The sequence below is a fragment of the Aristolochia californica genome, unplaced genomic scaffold (genome assembly GCF_029961685.1).
Source record: "Aristolochia californica isolate CCGP_79_NKW_82.1479 unplaced genomic scaffold, dmAriCali1.0.hap1 SCAF_11, whole genome shotgun sequence".
NCBI classification, from domain to species: Eukaryota; Viridiplantae; Streptophyta; class Magnoliopsida; order Piperales; family Aristolochiaceae; genus Aristolochia; species Aristolochia californica.
Genome location: NW_027181782.1, coordinates 2,702,356 through 2,721,697, shown reverse-complemented (window position 1 = coordinate 2,721,697; position 19,342 = coordinate 2,702,356). Strand labels below are relative to the sequence as shown.

Genomic DNA, 19,342 nt, shown 5'->3' with positions numbered 1-19,342 from the left:
AACCCTTTTTCTCTGTTAGTAAAACCTGCAGTTTCGTCTCCACAAACCCATCAAGCGCAGCTTCATTTGGAAACTAGAAGGATCATGCAATTGGTCGACCTTGTCCTGATTGGAGTCCAGAGTTTTGCAGCATCTCTTGATGGCTTCGCCTTGGTCCGGTCTCTGTGATGAGAAAAGTTGTCTACGCCAACAAGCTCTCTCCTCCCATTCATCCGTTGGTGACTTGAGGGGATGGATTACAGTTTTGGGTGATGCTTTTCTTTTGCAGGCATAGAAATGGCAAGTGTTAGGCTGGGGTTTGGGAATGCCCTAATTGGCTGTATTGGGAATAAGGAAACCTATCCTAATGAGTGAAAATGTTATCGGCCATGGTACCCTAGAGCCATGTGATTTCTGCTCGTTGCCACCCTGCTCAATTCCCAAAAAAATTCAATAAAATATGTACTCTGAGTTTGATGATAGATACCCTTTGATATAAATGAACGATGATGTCAAAAATACTGAAAACCTCATTCTTATATAATGAAATATGAAGATCACCTTGTGTTTTTATTTATATGTTGAAACCTATCTAGGAATATTTTTCAGCAATTAATCTTGCAGGAATCCATGCATCTTATTATGAGAAGAGAGTGATTGTCAAATAGATAGACAATCAGGCCTATAATGGACAAAGAAGTGGTAAACTAATGAGGAAAGGGAGAGAATTATTAAAGAAAATTGTGTATAAAGATGAAACAATTTTTTTTTTTTCAAAAAATGAAAATTTTATAGCAAAATTAACCTACAGAAGAGCAAAAAAAGATACAGGATTTCAGGTGGAGTTTCAGATGGGCAATCAGATGTTCAGCTAGCCCAGTAAATCGAAGTTGCACCAGCAAAGTACAAAATAGTAGTTTCTCTTTTTGAAGATATTTACAGCTTAGTAGTTTCTGTTGCAATTGACATATGAAGAGAGAGACCTATCTGATGGGTCCATCACTATCTTTCATCAGCCTGATTGGAAGATCCCAATGGCCCCTTTGTCGGTTTCAGATTCTTAGATTTGCACGGGATGATTGGTATTTAGTTTTCCTTTTCTTCATCTCTGGTGTGAAAGCCATAAAATATGCTTAGCAGAGAGTTCGAAATTCCAACATCCTCTAAAAGCTCTGCCAAACATGGCAGGGGTATAAGCTGGCAGACAAAGTTCTACATTCGCTAAGAAACCCCTCAAAACAGCAAGCGACATTTGCAGGCTTATGCCGCGAATGGGATTTTCAGTTTCGGGGTTAGAAATTTGATGGGCATTTCTGCAAGCCTCATTACTATTTGGTCAGATGATGATATATCTCTCACCTGGGTTTCTCTTCCCTCCACTTCTTTTTCTTCACCTTTTGAGAGATGGGTCTTTTGATTTTTGAATTCTTTCCCCTTGTTTGTCCTGGTTTCTGTTCTCTGGGTCTGTTTATCTGAGTCTCTTCACCTCTGCAGCACCGATCATCCATGGAGGGAGAAGGAAGCCTAAGAGAGAATAAAGTCAAGTTCCCTTGGCTGTACAGCCAACCCAGATACTTTGTGGGAAATTATTCTACTTCTTCTTCTACTGCTGGTTTGCTTGGTGGGTTTTCATGGCCGCCAAGATCTTATTCTTGTAGCTTCTGCAGACGAGAATTCAGGTCCGCTCAAGCTCTTGGCGGTCACATGAATGTTCATAGAAGAGATAGAGCTAGGTTGAGACAGTCACCTCCTAGGGATGGACAAGCTTCTAACCTCAACTCAAGTCCTTACCCTAACTCTAACCAAAATCCCACTCTCTCGTCTTCTTCCCCTCCGCGTACTGAGATCCCTGTTGCAGTCACTCATAGATTCCCTTCCTGGCTTTCTCCCTCCTTCACCTGCGTCACTTCTTCGTCACCCTCATCTTCTTCCTCTGGCGAGGCCAGGATATCAGGACCAGTAGACTACACTGATCCTCCCACCTTGAAAGAAGACAATTTAAGGAGGAGGAAAGCCATGAAAGCTTTGTTCATTACGGAAGAAATGATAACATCGGCTGCAGAAGATGAAGATGGTGATGATGCTCAAGGCCTTCTAAGGAAGAAGGAGAGCTTAAATCTGGACTTGGAGATTGGCCTGTGCACCAACCCACATGACAATCTGGACTTGGAGCTTCGGCTTGGGTGCACGTAGATATTGCACCACCAAGAGCCCGCCATTGAAGCTTTTGCTTTTTCGTCACTTTGCTCATTCACTGCTTTAAATAATTTTACATGTATTTCATATATTCAGTAGGGAAAGACATCATTCCTGCTTCTACACTGAAAACCATGGCCAGACATGCACAGGATTAGCAGTATGCTGGAGGCAATATGAGCTTAATCTATTGGACATTTGAAATCCGTTTACAGTTATGTAGGAATCATTCTATCATGGGATTTGATGTTGCTATATCTCAAATGTGATAGTAAAGAAGAAACTTATTACAGGAAGTAAACAGCTCCTACAGAAGGAGCTGGTCATGATCTTCTAATTTATGCTCAGTTTCTTTGCATGAGAAATGGTAGATGCTTTTGAGTGATGGGCTTCTTCTGGTTGTTCTTCACAAGCTTTTTGATTCCTATCATATTCCTAGGGAAATGAGTAAAGCAAAGTGAAAAGAATTAACAGCATTTCAGTTTATACTTGCTTATTGATTGTAACTAATTCTTATTAGATTTTCACTATAACTTCAAGCAAATAAAAAGAAAAAAAAAACAATGTAAAGAATATTGTAGCATGTTGACATATCAATCCATGCTCATGTTGACATGTCTTTGTTCATTCCAATAAACCCGTTTCCAATTAGTAAGGACTAGAGCATGGTTATGACTACATATTGAATGAAAAGGACCACAATATAGAAGTTTCAATGACAGTTTTCCTTTTTTTGTATTAGTTTGAGTTCTGAAGTAACTGATCATCAATGATGAAGTTGAAAGTTTTACTGGTAGTTGTTTCAAACAACTGATCCATGAATGGTTTCTAGTGTTTGCTAAAGTACTGCAAGATTAACAAAGCTAGCCTGACCTTCTTCTTTAAAGTCTTCAAGTTTGATCTAATAGTTGATATGCCACCCATTATTTGTTATTTGTACTAGATACTGAGGCCTCTCCATTAATGTGTAGTAATATTGCTTTACCTAGTTTCAAATTATTTTCATCCAATGGCTTAGAGAGGATGATGTAGATTCATTCCCTATTTAATTGCTTTCCCCTAGTAGTTGGTTGGGACTAACTTATGTTGTATCATATACGAAAAAGTCGGCCTTATTCTTGTAGGCATAAGATCATTTGCAAGTACCTTATACACCACTCAAAAGTAATATTAGTTTTAATGGTTAACAGAATTCTATTATGTGAGGGTGGTACCATCATCTATCTTGAGATCCTAGAATGTAACTTCAGTCACTCGCCTTAGGTTAGGAAGCTACCTTTGCACACTGAGGTGTAAGTATAAGGTAGCGGAATCAACGTCTAAGAGGAAAAAAATATAGAAATTAACAAGTATAATCTTCTACTAGTGGTTCTTAGCTAGTCTTGAAGAAGAAACAAACAAAAACGTTGCAAGATGCAAACACGAGCAAATGTGACAATTTTGCTGCTTTCTTGTGAGAGACAATAAATTCCAAGAGAGAAGGGAAAAGAAGGTATGTTTGTCTAAGAGTATCTACCCAAAGAGCTTTGTTTTGGTGAAAGGAGGGATGGGAAAAGCTACCTTCAGATGCACATCAACATTGATATAGGCAGGGTTTCACTTTGAATATATGGCTCCAATCTATCGATTGACTCACATTACATTACTCTTCCATAACTCCATCAAGATATCTATCCATGTTGTCTTTTCAAAGTTACAACCTCACATAGGTGATGGATGCCCCTTTTGAAAGAGAAGATTCCTTGTTAATCTTGTTGTGAATGGAATGGGTTCGATTACATAAATTGCCTTAAAATATTCAATAATCATAATATTTACACTCAAAATCTTTGTATTAACATAAATACGTCTAGATTATTTAGGTGTTAATTTTTTTCATTTATTTGATTTAATTTTTATATTTTATAAATAGATACAAAATAAAAACCATATTAAATTAAGAATTCAAATAATTTTTACCTACTAATTTCTCTATTAATTGTCAAATGAAATGGGTGTATAATGGCTACTCCATACCTGATTATCTGGTACGCATTTGTGATAAAAGCTTGCACTTCATTGATATGTGCACAACAACTAAAGTCATTTGGAAAATTTGAACAATCTATTTAACATAACTCCTCTTCTTGTTCAATAAGAGAAATAAATTGAAATTGAAGCTTCTCAAGGGATTTGTTCATCGAGTTATGAAGGAGATATGACCAATGAAGGCATTAAGAATCCAATTCAAACACAAGCAAATGTGCAAATAGAATAAGCACTTAATTTAATCTGATTGATCTGATAATTTTTTCTATCTAGATGCTTTAACATTTGAATCCAAAGCAACATGCCTACATATATTAATTAATTGTATGGCCAAAGTTGAAGATACAAACTATAATATGCCTCTGACTATATTTGTACCTAAGCAAACTTGTGGTTATCAAGAGATAATTGTTATGTCTTTTTCATCTTTAAATCCAGGATAACTAGGAATGTTCTTCGTTAATTCTTTGGGAAACATAAATAAGTGATTAGAGGGGTTTCATATGTGGCTTCTCTTTCAATGGTATTGCATTTATGCAGATTAACGGTTTTAGTTCGATGAAAACAGATGAAGCATAAAGAAAAACCTGCAGCAATATCGTCATTGTCCCATAGGAATTGAATAGCAAGAAGCCAACTTTGTTGTAGTTCTCTGCATCTTCTTACTTTTCCTGCCACAAATAAATAAGGCGTAGTACGAGTCAAAACATACGCAATCTGATGAACCCTTGATGTCCTCACAGGGACTTCAAAAGGACAAAACAGAATGAGGACGGAGGAGAAAGTTTCAAACTGGTCTCAAATGGAAGTCTACATAAAATGATTAAACTATCCCAGAAAGGAGAATCGTTTTAATGGGGATCCAAAACATATTGAATCTGAAACTGAAAAGATTGGATAGTCCAAGAGAAACCATTTATGAACTAACCTAACTAATCCAAAGCAACACTACTGTGAGTTGAACTAGGAACTGCTTATCAGCAAGGAGAAATAATAGACCGCCGATTCAATAAACTGAAGAATGGGACGTTGTACATAGACAAGCTAGACAACAAAAGCAGCCTTGATAGAGTTCAAAGTATAATTGCAATAAGTCCAAAATGAGGAATGTCTCAAATCAGCGAAAGTTCCAATCAGCAATAGAGGACGACATAAGAAAAGAAATAGAAGCCAGACGTTTGGAGTGTAAGCAATGTGTCCAACAACTCCCCCAAAATTCCTAACGATCTCAACAAAGAACATTAAGCAAATAGGCCGCCAGAGGAACTTTCGTAACAAGTAATCTATATTTACGTAATAACATAAATCGTAAACACGAGCAAAGCAGCATGAAGTATTCAAAATTAAAACGCATAGATCAGTAAACAAAGAAAAAACCGACAAATATAGAGAGAAAGATAAACCTCGAGAAGAAAATTGCTCAGAGCTCGCAATTCTGTTCTTCTGCTATTCTGATCTTGAAGCTCTACAATCAACTCCAGTATCGCCGTCCATCCATCCTTTAAAACGAAATAGGAAAGGATTTTGGAACCATGAATGAGATTGGAGGCGAGAGCACGCCGAAATTTTCTATGGATCTCAACAAAGAGCATTAAACAAATAAATGTCAAAATTAATCACTTCATCAATCATAAACTCGAGTAGAGCGTATTCAAAATCAAAACACGCAGATCAGAAAACAAAGAAAATAACCAAAAAATATAGAAAAAGAAGGACAAACCTCGAGTACAAAATTGGCGAGAGCTCGCAGGTCTGCTTCTCTAGTTTTCTGACGTCGAAGCTCCAAAATCAGCTCCGCTATCGCCATCTAGCCGAATTCATGGTTTCAAATTCCTCCTTTACGTTCTTTTAATGCTGAAAACTCTGAAGATATAGCCCTATTAGGCAAAATCAGAAATAAAAGGGGCCAAACAACGAATTGAAGAGAAAAAACAGATTACGGAGGGAGACCTTGATCGATTTTGGAATCGTCCAGGAGATTAAGAGATCTTTCTTCCTCTGTACTTCCTCAACTACTGCCGTTTTGTTTTTCACTTGCCATACTCTGTACATTTCCGTTTCTTTTGGGAGTTTTTTTCCCGGCGGTGGAAAGAAAGAGCGCCAGCGGTTCAATTCAAAGGATTCCACCATTTTGGAGGGAGAACTGGCAGGCGGTTTGGGACTTACTCCTAGTGTAAAATAATAGATTGTACTCGCAGACACGTATTCGACATCTATTGGGTTTTAAGTGGGACCGAATGATTAACACTCGCCATCAGAATAGCAAATCCTATATCTACAGAAATGCCACCGGGGCGGGGTGAAGTCAAAGGTTCCTCAGAAAGAAGGTCGTTTCCGACAATAGGCACAATTCAGAGGAAGATACGGATTGAAAGCCGAGGCCACAAGCGCGTAACCAACTCCCCCTACAGAAAAGCCCCGCCATGGCTGAAAAGCACAGGAGGGCATTCATCATGTCGGCCTTATTAAAGGTGCCTCCCACCGCACTGGTCATGTCCGTCTTCTCCTTACTGATTTGATCTGCCAATGGAAGCCCGAACTGGTGAAAAGAGAGAGAGAGAGTGAACGCATTGTCATGTTTATAAGCTTGTGAAAACCGCAGTTCTCTCTGTATTTCCACGACCACTTCCCGGTCAACGCAGTTATCAGTTTCTCATAATTTGTCGAAGATGACTTCAAGCTTGGAAGAGATCAAGAATGAGAATGTGGACCTTGTAAGTGGGATTTAATTCCTATCTCCTTCTTTTTTCGTTTTCTGAAAATTTGAGAAGGTTACTGATCTGGTTTTCTGGTGCGTCTGTTGCAGGAGAAGATTCCGGTGGAGGAAGTATTCGAGCAACTGAAATGCACCAAACAAGGTCTGACCTCTGATGAAGGGGAGCAGAGGCTCCAAATCTTTGGTCCCAACAAGCTAGAGGAGAAAACGGAGAACAAATTGCTCAAGTTTCTGGGCTTTATGTGGAACCCTCTCTCATGGGTGATGGAGATCGCTGCTCTAATGGCGATTGGTTTGGCCAATGGAGGGGTAGTTTTTTTTTTCACAGTTCCTTCTTGCACTTGGTACTTTCTTTTATTCAGTTTGAGCATTGAAACTAATGTCATTGCAAATGCAGGGCAAACCACCGGATTTCCCAGATTTTGTTGGTATTGTCGTCTTGTTGATCATCAACTCCACCATTAGCTTCATTGAAGAGAACAATGCAGGCAACGCAGCAGCTGCTCTCATGGCCGGTCTTGCTCCCAAGGCTAAGGTCCTCCGCGATGGGAGGTGGGGGGAGAAGGATGCTGCAATTCTGGTCCCAGGTGACATTATCAGCATAAAACTGGGCGACATTGTTCCTGCGGATGCTCGACTGCTCGAGGGGGATCCTCTCAAGATCGACCAATCTGCACTGACCGGCGAGTCCCTTCCCGTCACCAGACATCCCGGCCAAGAGGTTTTCTCCGGCTCCACCTGCAAACAAGGTGAAATAGAGGCCATCGTCATTGCTACCGGTGTGCACACCTTCTTCGGCAAGGCTGCCCACCTTGTCGACAGCACTAATCAAGTCGGACATTTCCAGAAGGTATAAGTAAATATGCAATGCAAGCTTCCTTGTATCGAATGTTAATCTAATCGGCTCGATCTTGAGTAATTATAGGTGCTCTCGGCAATTGGTAACTTCTGCATTTGTTCGATAGCTTTGGGCATGCTGGTGGAGATCATCATAATGTACCCCATCCAACACAGAAAATACAGGGACGGAATTGACAACTTGTTGGTGCTCCTCATTGGTGGAATCCCCATTGCCATGCCCACTGTGCTATCAGTCACCATGGCTATTGGGTCGCACAGACTCTCAGAGCAGGGCGCCATTACTAAGAGGATGACAGCCATCGAGGAGATGGCAGGCATGGACGTCTTATGCAGCGACAAGACGGGGACCCTCACTCTCAACAAGCTCACTGTTGATAAGAGCATTATTGAGGTGTTTGTCAATGACTTAGACAAGGATGAAGTAGTTCTGTTGTCCGCCAGAGCTTCCAGAGTGGAGAACCAAGACGCCATCGATGCGTCCATTGTTGGAATGTTAGCAGATCCTAAGGAGGTAAATGATCAATCGATGAAAGACTAAATATAGCGTTTCCATCACAATTTTTCGTCTGATCATTCCCTCATGGGTTGATCCACATCACCATTGCAGGCCAGAGCAGGAATTCAAGAAGTGCACTTTCTTCCATTCAACCCTGTCGACAAGCGCACTGCTATCACCTACATCGCCTCCGATGGTACCTGGCATCGTTCTAGCAAAGGAGCACCTGAACAGGTGATCGGAGATCGTGCTTCTTCTTTTGCTAACTATACTTGATGATTATATGAAGACACGGACTAATTTCACTCGGCTACCAGATTGTCGAATTGTGCAACCTCAAGGGCGCGGTCGAGAAGAAGATTCATGCCATCATCGATAGCTTTGCAGACAGGGGGCTGAGGGCACTGGGAGTGGCCAGGCAGACGGTGCTGGAAGCTAACAAAGAGAGTCGCGGCGAACCATGGCAATTCGTTGCTCTCTTGCCTCTGTTCGATCCTCCAAGACATGACAGTGCAGAGACTATCCGCAGGGCTTTGAACCTCGGCGTCAATGTGAAGATGATTACAGGTGACCAACTGGCCATCGCAAAGGAAACTGGACGCCGCCTTGGCATGGGCACTAACATGTACCCTTCGTCTACTCTCCTCGGTCAAAGCAAGGACGAGTCCATCGCCACCATACCCGTCGAAGAACTCATCGAGAAGGCCGATGGGTTCGCCGGAGTCTTCCCGGAGCACAAGTACGAGATAGTGAAAAAGCTGCAAGAGCGTAAGCACATTTGCGGTATGACTGGGGATGGAGTGAACGACGCCCCAGCCCTGAAGCGGGCGGACATCGGCATCGCCGTCGACGACGCCACTGATGCTGCCAGGAGCGCTTCCGATATCGTCTTAACTGAACCTGGGCTAAGCGTCATCGTGAGCGCTGTCCTTACCAGCAGGGCCATCTTCCAGAGGATGAAGAACTACACCATCTACGCTGTATCCATCACCATTAGGATCGTGTTGGGATTCTTGCTTATTGCCCTCATCTGGAAGTTCGACTTCTCGCCCTTCATGGTGCTCATCATTGCCATCCTCAACGACGGAACCATCATGACCATCTCCAAGGACAGGGTTAAGCCATCCCCCATCCCTGACTCCTGGAAACTCAACGAAATTTTTGCCACTGGAATCATCCTCGGCACTTATCAGGCTCTAATGACTGTTGTCTTCTTCTGGCTTGCCCATGATTCTGATTTCTTCACTGTAAGTGTCCAGATTATCTCAATTTCTTTCTTCAACGATGGCAAGGAAAATTGATAATTAAACTAAAGTATAGAAATTCTTACTTGTTTTGGGACTTGGATGCAGAATGCATTCGGAGTGAGGTCACTGAAGGGCAGCACATATGAGTTAATGGCAATTTTGTATCTTCAAGTGAGTATCATCAGCCAGGCACTAATCTTCGTCACTCGATCACGGAGCTGGTCATTCATTGAAAGACCTGGCTTCCTTCTCGTCGGTGCGTTCTTCGTAGCCCAACTGGTAAGTGGCAATTTCGTTCATTTGTTCATCGATCATTCAATAAGAATCAATTAAAAAACGAAATTCAGAAACTGATCAGATATGGATTCTGGTAACTTGCTTGATCTCCTAGGTTGCAACTTTGATTGCTGTTTACGCCGATTGGGAGTTCGCTAAGATTAAGGGCATTGGCTGGGGATGGGCTGGGGTCATCTGGCTCTACACCATCGTCACTTACATACCCCTTGACATCCTCAAGTTCATCATCCGATTCGGACTCAGCGGCAAGGCCTGGGATAATCTCCTCCAGAACAAGGTACTCCATTAACAAGAAAGTTCTGCTACACACCATAGAATAACTACTGAAACTGACTGGGCATCTCTAATGGTGATTAACAGACGGCATTCACAACCAAGAAAGATTATGGAAGGGAAGAAAGGGAGGCTCAATGGGCATTGGCACAAAGGACACTTCACGGGCTGCAGCCAGCGCAAACTTCAGAACTTTTCAACGAGAAGAGCAGTTACAGAGAACTATCTGAGATCGCCGAACAAGCTAAAAGACGAGCGGAGGTTGCCAGGTACAGAAACAACAAGAAATATTAAAATCCTTCTCTCAGAACTTTTTTAACAAAAAAAAAACTGATTTGGTGACAATTCCTTTCAGGCTGAGAGAGCTTCACACACTCAAGGGGCACGTAGAATCAGTGGTGAAGATGAAGGGACTGGACATTGAAAACATCCAGCAACACTACACAGTTTAAGGGTGAAAGAGAACAAGAAAATCACAAAGAGATGACTTCTCCTTCTCCATTTTCGTGTTTTGTTTTTCTTTCTCTCTATTTTATTCTTTGTAATTGACCAGTTCGAATAAATAAACTTGTGAGGTAGTGTAGCAAGCGAATAGTTGTAATCTTTGATCATGGAAAAAATCAAACAAGCAAGCATTGAATTGATATCTAGCATATACAACATCTATGTTTCTATCTTGTTTATGTTCTGGGAAATTCTATCAAAGATTGAACCTCAAGAACTTCATCTCTTTGACTTGATGATTAATTTCAAGATAGGCAAAGATTAAAATTATATTTTTAAAATTTAATTTGGTATATATTTTTCAAATGAAATAACCAAAACATTAGTGCAGAGTGGGATAACCTTGAAATTGAAATTCAGGTTGTGAGCTAATTAAGAGATTAGTGCTTCTCTGGTTTATGAGCCTCATATCTGATTCAAGTTTTAAAAAGTTGTTGACACCATCAGCTTTACTATCCATGGACTTTAGATTTGTACAATATTTTCAAATAATCTTAAATATGGCTAATCGGAACCGTTCATTGAGTGCAAAATACCTTAAAACCTGAGATTAGCATTTCAGATGGCCTCAATTGAGCAATTGGATCTCTGATCAAGAGCCATTTTCATGTACCACATTAGAAGCCCTCCACTTAGCCTCTTTTACAAATCCAATTCTGATCAATTTACAGGCACACCTAGGATGTCAAGTGAAACCTGATGGATTGTAGTAGGTTGGGGATGAGTTGGCAAGGCAGGAACAAGATAGGCTGTAAACTCAAACTCTCACAAGTTTAAGTGGGGATTAGGGGGTAGGGCAAGGGTTGCATTTTCCAAAACCTAACCCAACTTCTTACCATCACTATATCTGAATTGGAACATCCTTTAAATCCAAGTTGATTCAGTAATATTTTACAATACTAGCGAGATTTTACATTAGGAATTTTTAGGGTTTGTTTGGAACCCCATGGAAAAGAAAAGGAAAAAAAATGAGAATTTGACCATTATTATTCTAAAAAATAGTTAGTAAAAAGGAGAATTTGATCATTATCTCATTTTCACTAACTATTTTTGGGAATAATAATGGTCAAATTCTCATTTTCTTTTCTTTTCTTTTCTTTTCCAAAGGTTCCAAATAGTCCCGTAGGAAACTTGGAATCGAGAAAAATATTTTTAACTCTTTATGTAGTACTCGAGCAAGAAGGGAGCCTAAATTGATTAACCAATTAATTTCTTGATAACCTTGAAGAAGAGCAAACACTTTCTCTCTCGGTGGTAAGCACTTTCTATTTTATACAAGGAGAAGGAGTTTGCTACTCCCTGTGCTTTTTTCACAAAAAAAGTCTCAATGTTTTGACCATATTTTAAACATAATTGTCCAAGAAGGTATTTGACAAATAAAAAAATAAATAATTTTAAATTGTGAGTTCAAAGTGGACAATAATCCCTCAAAGAGTTGAGAAATTTCAAGAAGTGACTCATCAATTAAATTTTTTTTGTAAAATGTTGAATTTCTGGAAAAGAAAAAAACTTCACCACCTTATTGTAATATGAGTACATGAGCCCTAGTAGTAGAGTCCAATTATAATTAAACTACCATTCTCCCCCAATTATACCCAAAGTCTAATACTTAAAAGATAAGTCTTGGCATAATTAAACAACTGAACATAAATAGAAGACAAATGTAACTAAAATACCTTTTAACTGAAACTCTTTTGTGAGACCTCCTTCCTTAATAATTTTAGTTCTGTAAGACTTTTTTTTTTTAGAGTCATGTAAGACTCTTTCATATATTTTTCAACACTCTCCCTCAAGCTAGAGTTTATAATTTCAGCTTGCAATGAAAATGATTTTTGGTCTTCAATTTTCTTTTGTGGAAATCTTCATAGAAGCAGTTCTTTATAGATGCAAAAACTTCATCTTTTATGCTCCTCTTTCTGAAATATTTTGGTCAAATAAAAAATTACCACAACATGTGGAATAAAATACATCTTTCTTGTACTTCTCTCCCTCAAGATGGAAGGTATCGATATAATCCCAACTTGAAACAAAAACATCATTGTATTTATTATCTCCTCCATCAAGGTGTCCTGAGGATAAAAACTCAATTGGACACTAAATCTCAAAAAATAAGATGGTTGATGTATGTATCAAAAAGGTCGAAACCAACCTCATAAGATTTCAAAAAAAAGTAGTGATAATAATCACTAAAAAGAATAACGCATGTCACTCAAAAGACGACAATAAAACCCCACTTAAGGGTACTCATAAAGAGGTCTCGATGGACTTAAAAAGACCCGTATGAATATAAAAAGATAAACCAAAGCAATGCACAAGAGGTTGGCCCAAAGGTGTATGCGAGAGTCAAAAAAGAATGTTAGAAGAAAGGTAAAAAATAAAAAAAGGATATGTGGGGAATGTAATGAAGGAAAAATAACCACTTCGATAATAAGAAGACTGTAACGATAGAAAAATAACTGAAAAAATTTAACCAAGTATGACCTCAATATAATTTCATGAGGATGAGGGAAAAAAATTAGAGTTGAAGATGCAAAAGATATACAACCAACCAACAAAAATACAACTTGAAAACAACATTAACTATGGAAACTCTGATAATTGCATAACTTAACTTATAAGTTTTTGTTTCCAAATTGATCAATCCATATAAGAAAAGTTTCTAATCAAATACTCAACGAATTCTTATATGGAATACTTTTCAAAATCTTTAGAATCAAAATAGAAACTTTCCAATGATAGATTTTCCTGAATTAGCAGCACTTTCCTAAATTAGACTTTCCAAAGATAAGATATTTATGGGATCAAAGAGACTTAAAAAAAAAAATAGTGTTGAAGTCAAACCAAAAATCCCTGATTAGAAGACAAATTTGGCTAAAAAACTAGAATTTAAAGAGAAAAAGAAACTCAATTCCGGTCAATGCCGGGAGGGATAATAAGAGAGAAATAGGGGGAAAAAAATATTTTCAGCATAACTAACCTTCAGAACTTCTGATATTAATATCTCCTAAAATATAGCTCAGAATCACAAACGGTTTGTTGCTCAAGAAACTAGACTCAAAATATTTAATTTGGTATGTAAATGGACATAAAAATATTCGTTCTTGAATGTTTTATGACCTCTTTATTCTCTTCATCCTCTAGTTTGGCCTTTGATTATTTCAATGCAACTATCTCCTTAAATCTAGATCAGATTGACATAAAATTTTCTCTTTCTAAAACTAGAATTTTTTTATACCATGTTGAATTTATGGAAAAGATAAATACTTCTACATGAACCTTTTATTTATAATAGAGGAAAGTAGTAGAGTCCAACTACAATTAAACTACCTTTGTTCCAATTACACCCAAACCCTAACACTTAAAGATAATTCTTAGTATAATTAAATAGCCCAATATAAATAGAAAACTAACATGACTAAAACACCTTTAAACTGAAACTTTCTGTGAGACTTACTTCCATACTTTGTTAGATTTCTTATTGTGTAAGACTTCTTATGCCACCTCACGTGATCATGGTGGGTCCTACCAGCTCGTATGATCATGGTGGGTTCATATCTTATGAGTTTGGGCGTATCTTCCAACACTCTTGGATATGTGGGCCTTCCTTGGTCGTGTGGGCTTGGGTCCTTCTTCCAATAGTGTCATTCAACGACTTTTTTACCTTTTTCTAGTCCATTCAAATCAAACCTCTTGGAATCTAGTACACCAAGAAGGATAATTCCAACCAGACAAACTACACTTCTATCTTTTAACACAAAGAGAATTATTCATTAGCACCTTAAATGTCGTACACAAATATTGCAAGTGCTCCTCCATGTTTCGCCTATACACCACAATGTCGTCCAAATAGATGACTAAAAGTTTATCCAAAAAAAGTTGAAAAAGTATGTTCATTTATGTGCAAAATTGTTGATTTCTATGGCCAACACTTAAATAAAAAATATTTCAAGGTAATGAGACGAGATGAACTCTAACTCTTGGGAGAGAGGAGAAAAGAAATCAAGGGAGAGAGAAGACGAAAATAGAGAGGTGTAAGGACAAATTTGAGCCAAGAGGAAGAGACTTGAATGTTACCAATGTCTTAAGATTGTATTTATAGTTGTAGGAAGGTGTTTACAATAACTACAATGCCCTTAGGGCTACATGTTTCAAAAGGAAAAAGACATAAGAGGACATACATTAACTTGCATAATTACAATTCTTTGTCATCTCTATTAAAGTTCTCCTTTTTTACTAGTCATGTCACCCCTACACACGTGGGTGTCTTTTAACACTACCCCTCAAGCTGGTGTTTGTAACTTCACTTGCAAATAATATTGGTAAAAAAATTTGTGTGCTTGAAAAAAAAATTTGATTGTCTTGCTTTGATTCATCTTGCTCTTGTTCACATCTTGTTTATAGTGTTCATCTTGTTTTCGTCTTGTTCTCCCCCTTATTTGGATATCCTAGTCACATGGAATTTGATTACCACAACAAGTAGAATTCTTTATTATTGGTTGCCTCTTTTCTGTACTTCTTCTTCTACTTCTCTCCCTCAAGCTAGGGATCTTTTTGTTCTTACCAAAAGACCCATCTTGCACAACATAATGGTGAGAGAAGAAAATCACTCCAAACCATACCACAAAGCTACATACACTAGCCAAAATGGTCATAGTCTAAAACACATTCCGCTTAAATTCTATGGTGGAAAAGTAACACAACTTTAGGGTACAACAAATAGACTGTTCACTTTCTAAGTGTAGCTCAAATACAAATCACTTAGTCGATGAAAATAAAAGACTTGACTCAAACTAGATGTTAGGCACTCCTATGGTTTTTAGGTAGTGGGTCTAGGTATGCCTCTTAACTGATGAAATACAAGATGATAAATTGAAGTACTAGTGGAAAACAACTTTAATTGGAAGGAGGCAACTATGCAACACTCGTACTTCCAAATGAATCTACAATGTGAACTTCTTATTATAACGATTCAACTGAATTAACTTAAAAAATTTGACGAAATTTAACTTTTGGGGGTGACCAAGTTTGACTCAAGAGCGAGATAAAAAAAAATAATTCTTCTATGAATATGATGATAGAGTAAACTGAAAAAAAAAATATCTTCAATAAGAAAGTTTTGAGATGAAACTTAGTAATAAAAACTTTCTAAAAAAAGGCTTCTCATATATGGTAATTACTTTTTAACACAACATGACAAATTTGGAAAAAAAAAAATACCCAGAGATAAATTCTAGAATAAGGAAGATTTAGGATACTAATATTTTGAATTCAAAACTTTCTAATTCAAAATTTTTAGACTTTGTCAAAATTTAAACTAAATTCATATACGCAAACACTTCTCTTATGGAAACTAATATAATGTGAGATTAAAAATATTAAAACTTAGGATTCCATGATGTATAATCATAGTGGAAGAGGATTAAGGGGTGAGAAGAACAAGAATAGTCATTGAGAGAAGGTTTTAAGAGGAGAAGGGGAAGAGTAATGAATTTGGAGAAAAGAGGAGGAAGATTAGGGTAATGGACTTGTTCAAACCCTCCCCCTTAAGTTGTATTTAAATATATCAAAAGTACTAACATTACTAGAATACCATTCACCCTAGTAAAAGTGAAAAAGAGACATAAATCATAAAATAATTATATTAGTGTCATCTTTATGAGATGACTCTTTATTTACCATCATGTTACCACTGTGTGGGCCTTCTTTTTGGTTTATGGGTTTAAGCCCATCTTCCAACACCTCCCCCCCCCCCCCCCCCCCCTCAAGCTTGGGGGGAGAGAACATCATGAACACCCAATTTGCTGCAAATGGTGTATAGGGTTTTCTCGCATAAAATAACAATTCACCACATATTCCCAAAAAAAAAGAAAAAAATTAATTTAGGAAAGATACTCAATTTGGTAAAATATTGATTAGAGTTTAAAAAAATTAGGAAACTTAATCTATGTTAGCAACTCAAAAAGTGAAACAAAAAATTCGATTTAAATTCGGGTTTTCACATCTAATAGGATACCAACATGACATTTGATTATTCCAATGTGGATATCCCTCTCTAGAAAGATAAGATTGAGAAACAATGTATTGGGATAGAAAGTAGACTCACATAGAATTCTTTTGAGATATAATTTTCAATATAAATTTTTAGTCATTTTGGTACAAATCTTTCGGAAAATTGAGATTTTCTTCTACTACATGAAACTTTTCTGCCACTTGACCTTTGCTACTTTAGATGTCAATTGCTAATAATTCTTTTTGAGTTTGAAACTTACCTCAAATATGTTTCCAATGGTATATAATTTTCTATATAAAAAATATGGTAAGAGAGGCGAGAAAACCAATAAAAACAAGAATCGGTAAAGAGACTATAGGGAGCGAGAAACAAAAGCTTAAAGATATGTTCGACTTTTGCTCTTAAAAATATCGATTTTTTTATTGAGGCTAAAGCCTAATGATCTAATTGACCTTTGCTTAACCTAAAGATCGACATCTAAATATCTCATTCAAGCCTAAAGATGTTTACATCTGCTTGACTTTTTAACAAGAAACTAAAGCCTAAACAACTGCTTGATCTGTGATGAAGGTCAAGCAACAACAACAAATACAACTTGAATGCTCTACCCCATGTCTTGATGTTGTATTTATAGTTGTGGGAAAGTGTTTATAATGACTACAATGCCCTTCGGTCTACATGTTTCAAAAGGAAAAGGACATAATAGGACATACACCAACTTGCATAATTACAATTCTATGTCATCTCTTGAAAGTTCTCCTTATTTACTAGTCATGCCACCCCTACACACATGGGTGTCTTTAACAATATCGTTGGTGCATTTATCAAATTAAACGACATAACTAAGAACTCAAATGAACCATACCTTATCACACAGATTATCTTTTGCTCATTTTCTTTAGCAATTCGTACATGATGGTAACCCAGCTACAAGTCAAGTTACTAAAGACGTGAACATCCTAAAGTTGATTGGATAAGTTCACAATGAATGGAATATGGTACTTGTTCTTCACCTTCACCTTGCTCAATGCTCGATAATCGATGCACAACCTCATACTACCATCAGATTTTCTCTAGAACAATATGGGTAAGCCAAATGGAGCATTAGACCGCTGGATGAATCCAACTTCAAGCAACTCTTTGAGTTGCTTCAGAAATTCTTCTAACTCCTTCAAGGTCAATCAATATGGTGCCAAGGCTGGTAATTTGGCATCCAACTCGAGTTCATCATATGGTCTACCTCCATCCTTAGAGGTAACCTCTTCGGAAACTCTTCCAACATCAAGTCTTTGAATACTTATAGGACTATCTCCACTTTAACAAGCATAGGTTGATCAATAGTCTAGTGTTCATCTTCTACCAATGACACAAGAAAATGTACTACCTAAGCCCAAAACCCTTTTTAATCTATAGGGTTGAAAGCATAACTTTGTTCCCCTTTATATTGTTCCCTACTTCGGATTCATACACGAACCCTTTTTGTCAATAATCTCTACCGTTCCCACGTAGGGCCTTACAAACGCCTTACATGTACAAAGAAAATGCATCCTCAAGATTACATTAAAATAGCCTATGGGAACTATAGTGAAGTATAGAATGCCTACCCAGTTTTTGCGAGATCAAGAGTGTGTTTGGCCTCTCCAAGTACCGCTTTAGCTTCCAAATTGATAGCTTTCATTCAATTGTCATCTCATTCCCACCTTAAGCATAACCATCTCGCCTCTTCCCTAGAAATAAAGTTATGAGTAACTCCCCTATCTATCATCGCCTTCACCTTATTGTCATTTAACAACACATCATGGTATAGTAACTCGCATTTAGTCTCACTGACGACATGTTAGATTTCTCAATGTGTACATGGATGGAATTCAACAACATCATTCAACCCATTCTAGGCTCAACATTTGACTACTCAAGTGCCTTAATCTCCTTTGATACCATTCAATAGCTTGTTCTTTGGAACATTCTTCGTCATTTGATCACCATTACCAATAAACATTTAAGTTTTGGATTTGATAAAATTACCTTTATTTGAGTAATTTTTCTTCTCTTCACTTTTAGAGTTCCTCTCTTTATTCTTGTTCTGATTCTAAGTCAATTTTTTTCTTGTAGTTCACCTTATGACCTTTTTTATTGGCTTTAGTGGACTTATTGGTGCTTTCAACATGTTTTCTCTCAAAATCCATCAGTTTTTCTGTCATGGCCAAAGCTATTGCAAGTGTCTTCACCCCTTGATGCATCAACTCTTGCTCGGCCCAAGGACGGAGTCCTCCAAAAAAGAAAATAATTGATCCTTATTGATCATGTTAGGAATATTGAGCATTAAAGAAGTAAAGTACTGAGTGTACTCATGGATCGACCCTTTTGTCTCAATTTGTTTAGTAGTCTACATGTGTAGGAAAGAAATGATACTTCAACTCATGCTTGAAACTTTCCCATGTCTACAATTAACTCTTCTCATTTTTTGGCATCACCAGCTCTACGTCTCTGCCATATAATAACTCGATCAATCAAGAACATACAAATTGTATTGACCTTTATTTCTTCATTGGTGAGTTTGAGAGCTTTATCCTCCACTTGTCATAAGAAGTTGTTTATCACCTTCAAATTCGGTGCACGATCGTAGGCTTTAATTTTTTGTACTTTGATCTTAATCTATAAATGAAGACCTCCCCATTTAAAATGGCTTTCTCCAGAATAGTCGTCCTTGTCCATGTTTCCCCCAACTCGTTCCT

The 19,342-nt window shown here is 37.7% G+C and overlaps 2 protein-coding genes across 2 annotated transcripts; both read left to right on the top strand.

Moving 5' to 3' along the window:
- Positions 1-1,485: 1,485 nt before the first annotated feature.
- LOC137944556 (transcriptional regulator SUPERMAN-like) lies at positions 1,486-2,172 on the top strand. Its single transcript, XM_068790239.1, has one exon. The coding sequence runs from the start codon at positions 1,486-1,488 to the stop codon at positions 2,170-2,172; it is 687 nt and encodes a 228-aa protein (XP_068646340.1).
- Positions 2,173-6,872: 4,700 nt separating this feature from the next.
- LOC137943875 (ATPase 9, plasma membrane-type) lies at positions 6,873-10,545 on the top strand. Its single transcript, XM_068789299.1, has 10 exons — positions 6,873-6,917; positions 7,010-7,228; positions 7,317-7,769; positions 7,845-8,291; positions 8,388-8,510; positions 8,594-9,523; positions 9,629-9,802; positions 9,915-10,097; positions 10,181-10,362; positions 10,449-10,545. Exons 1-10 carry the CDS (start codon positions 6,873-6,875, stop codon positions 10,543-10,545), a joined length of 2,853 nt encoding a protein of 950 aa, XP_068645400.1.
- Positions 10,546-19,342: the final 8,797 nt, after the last annotated feature.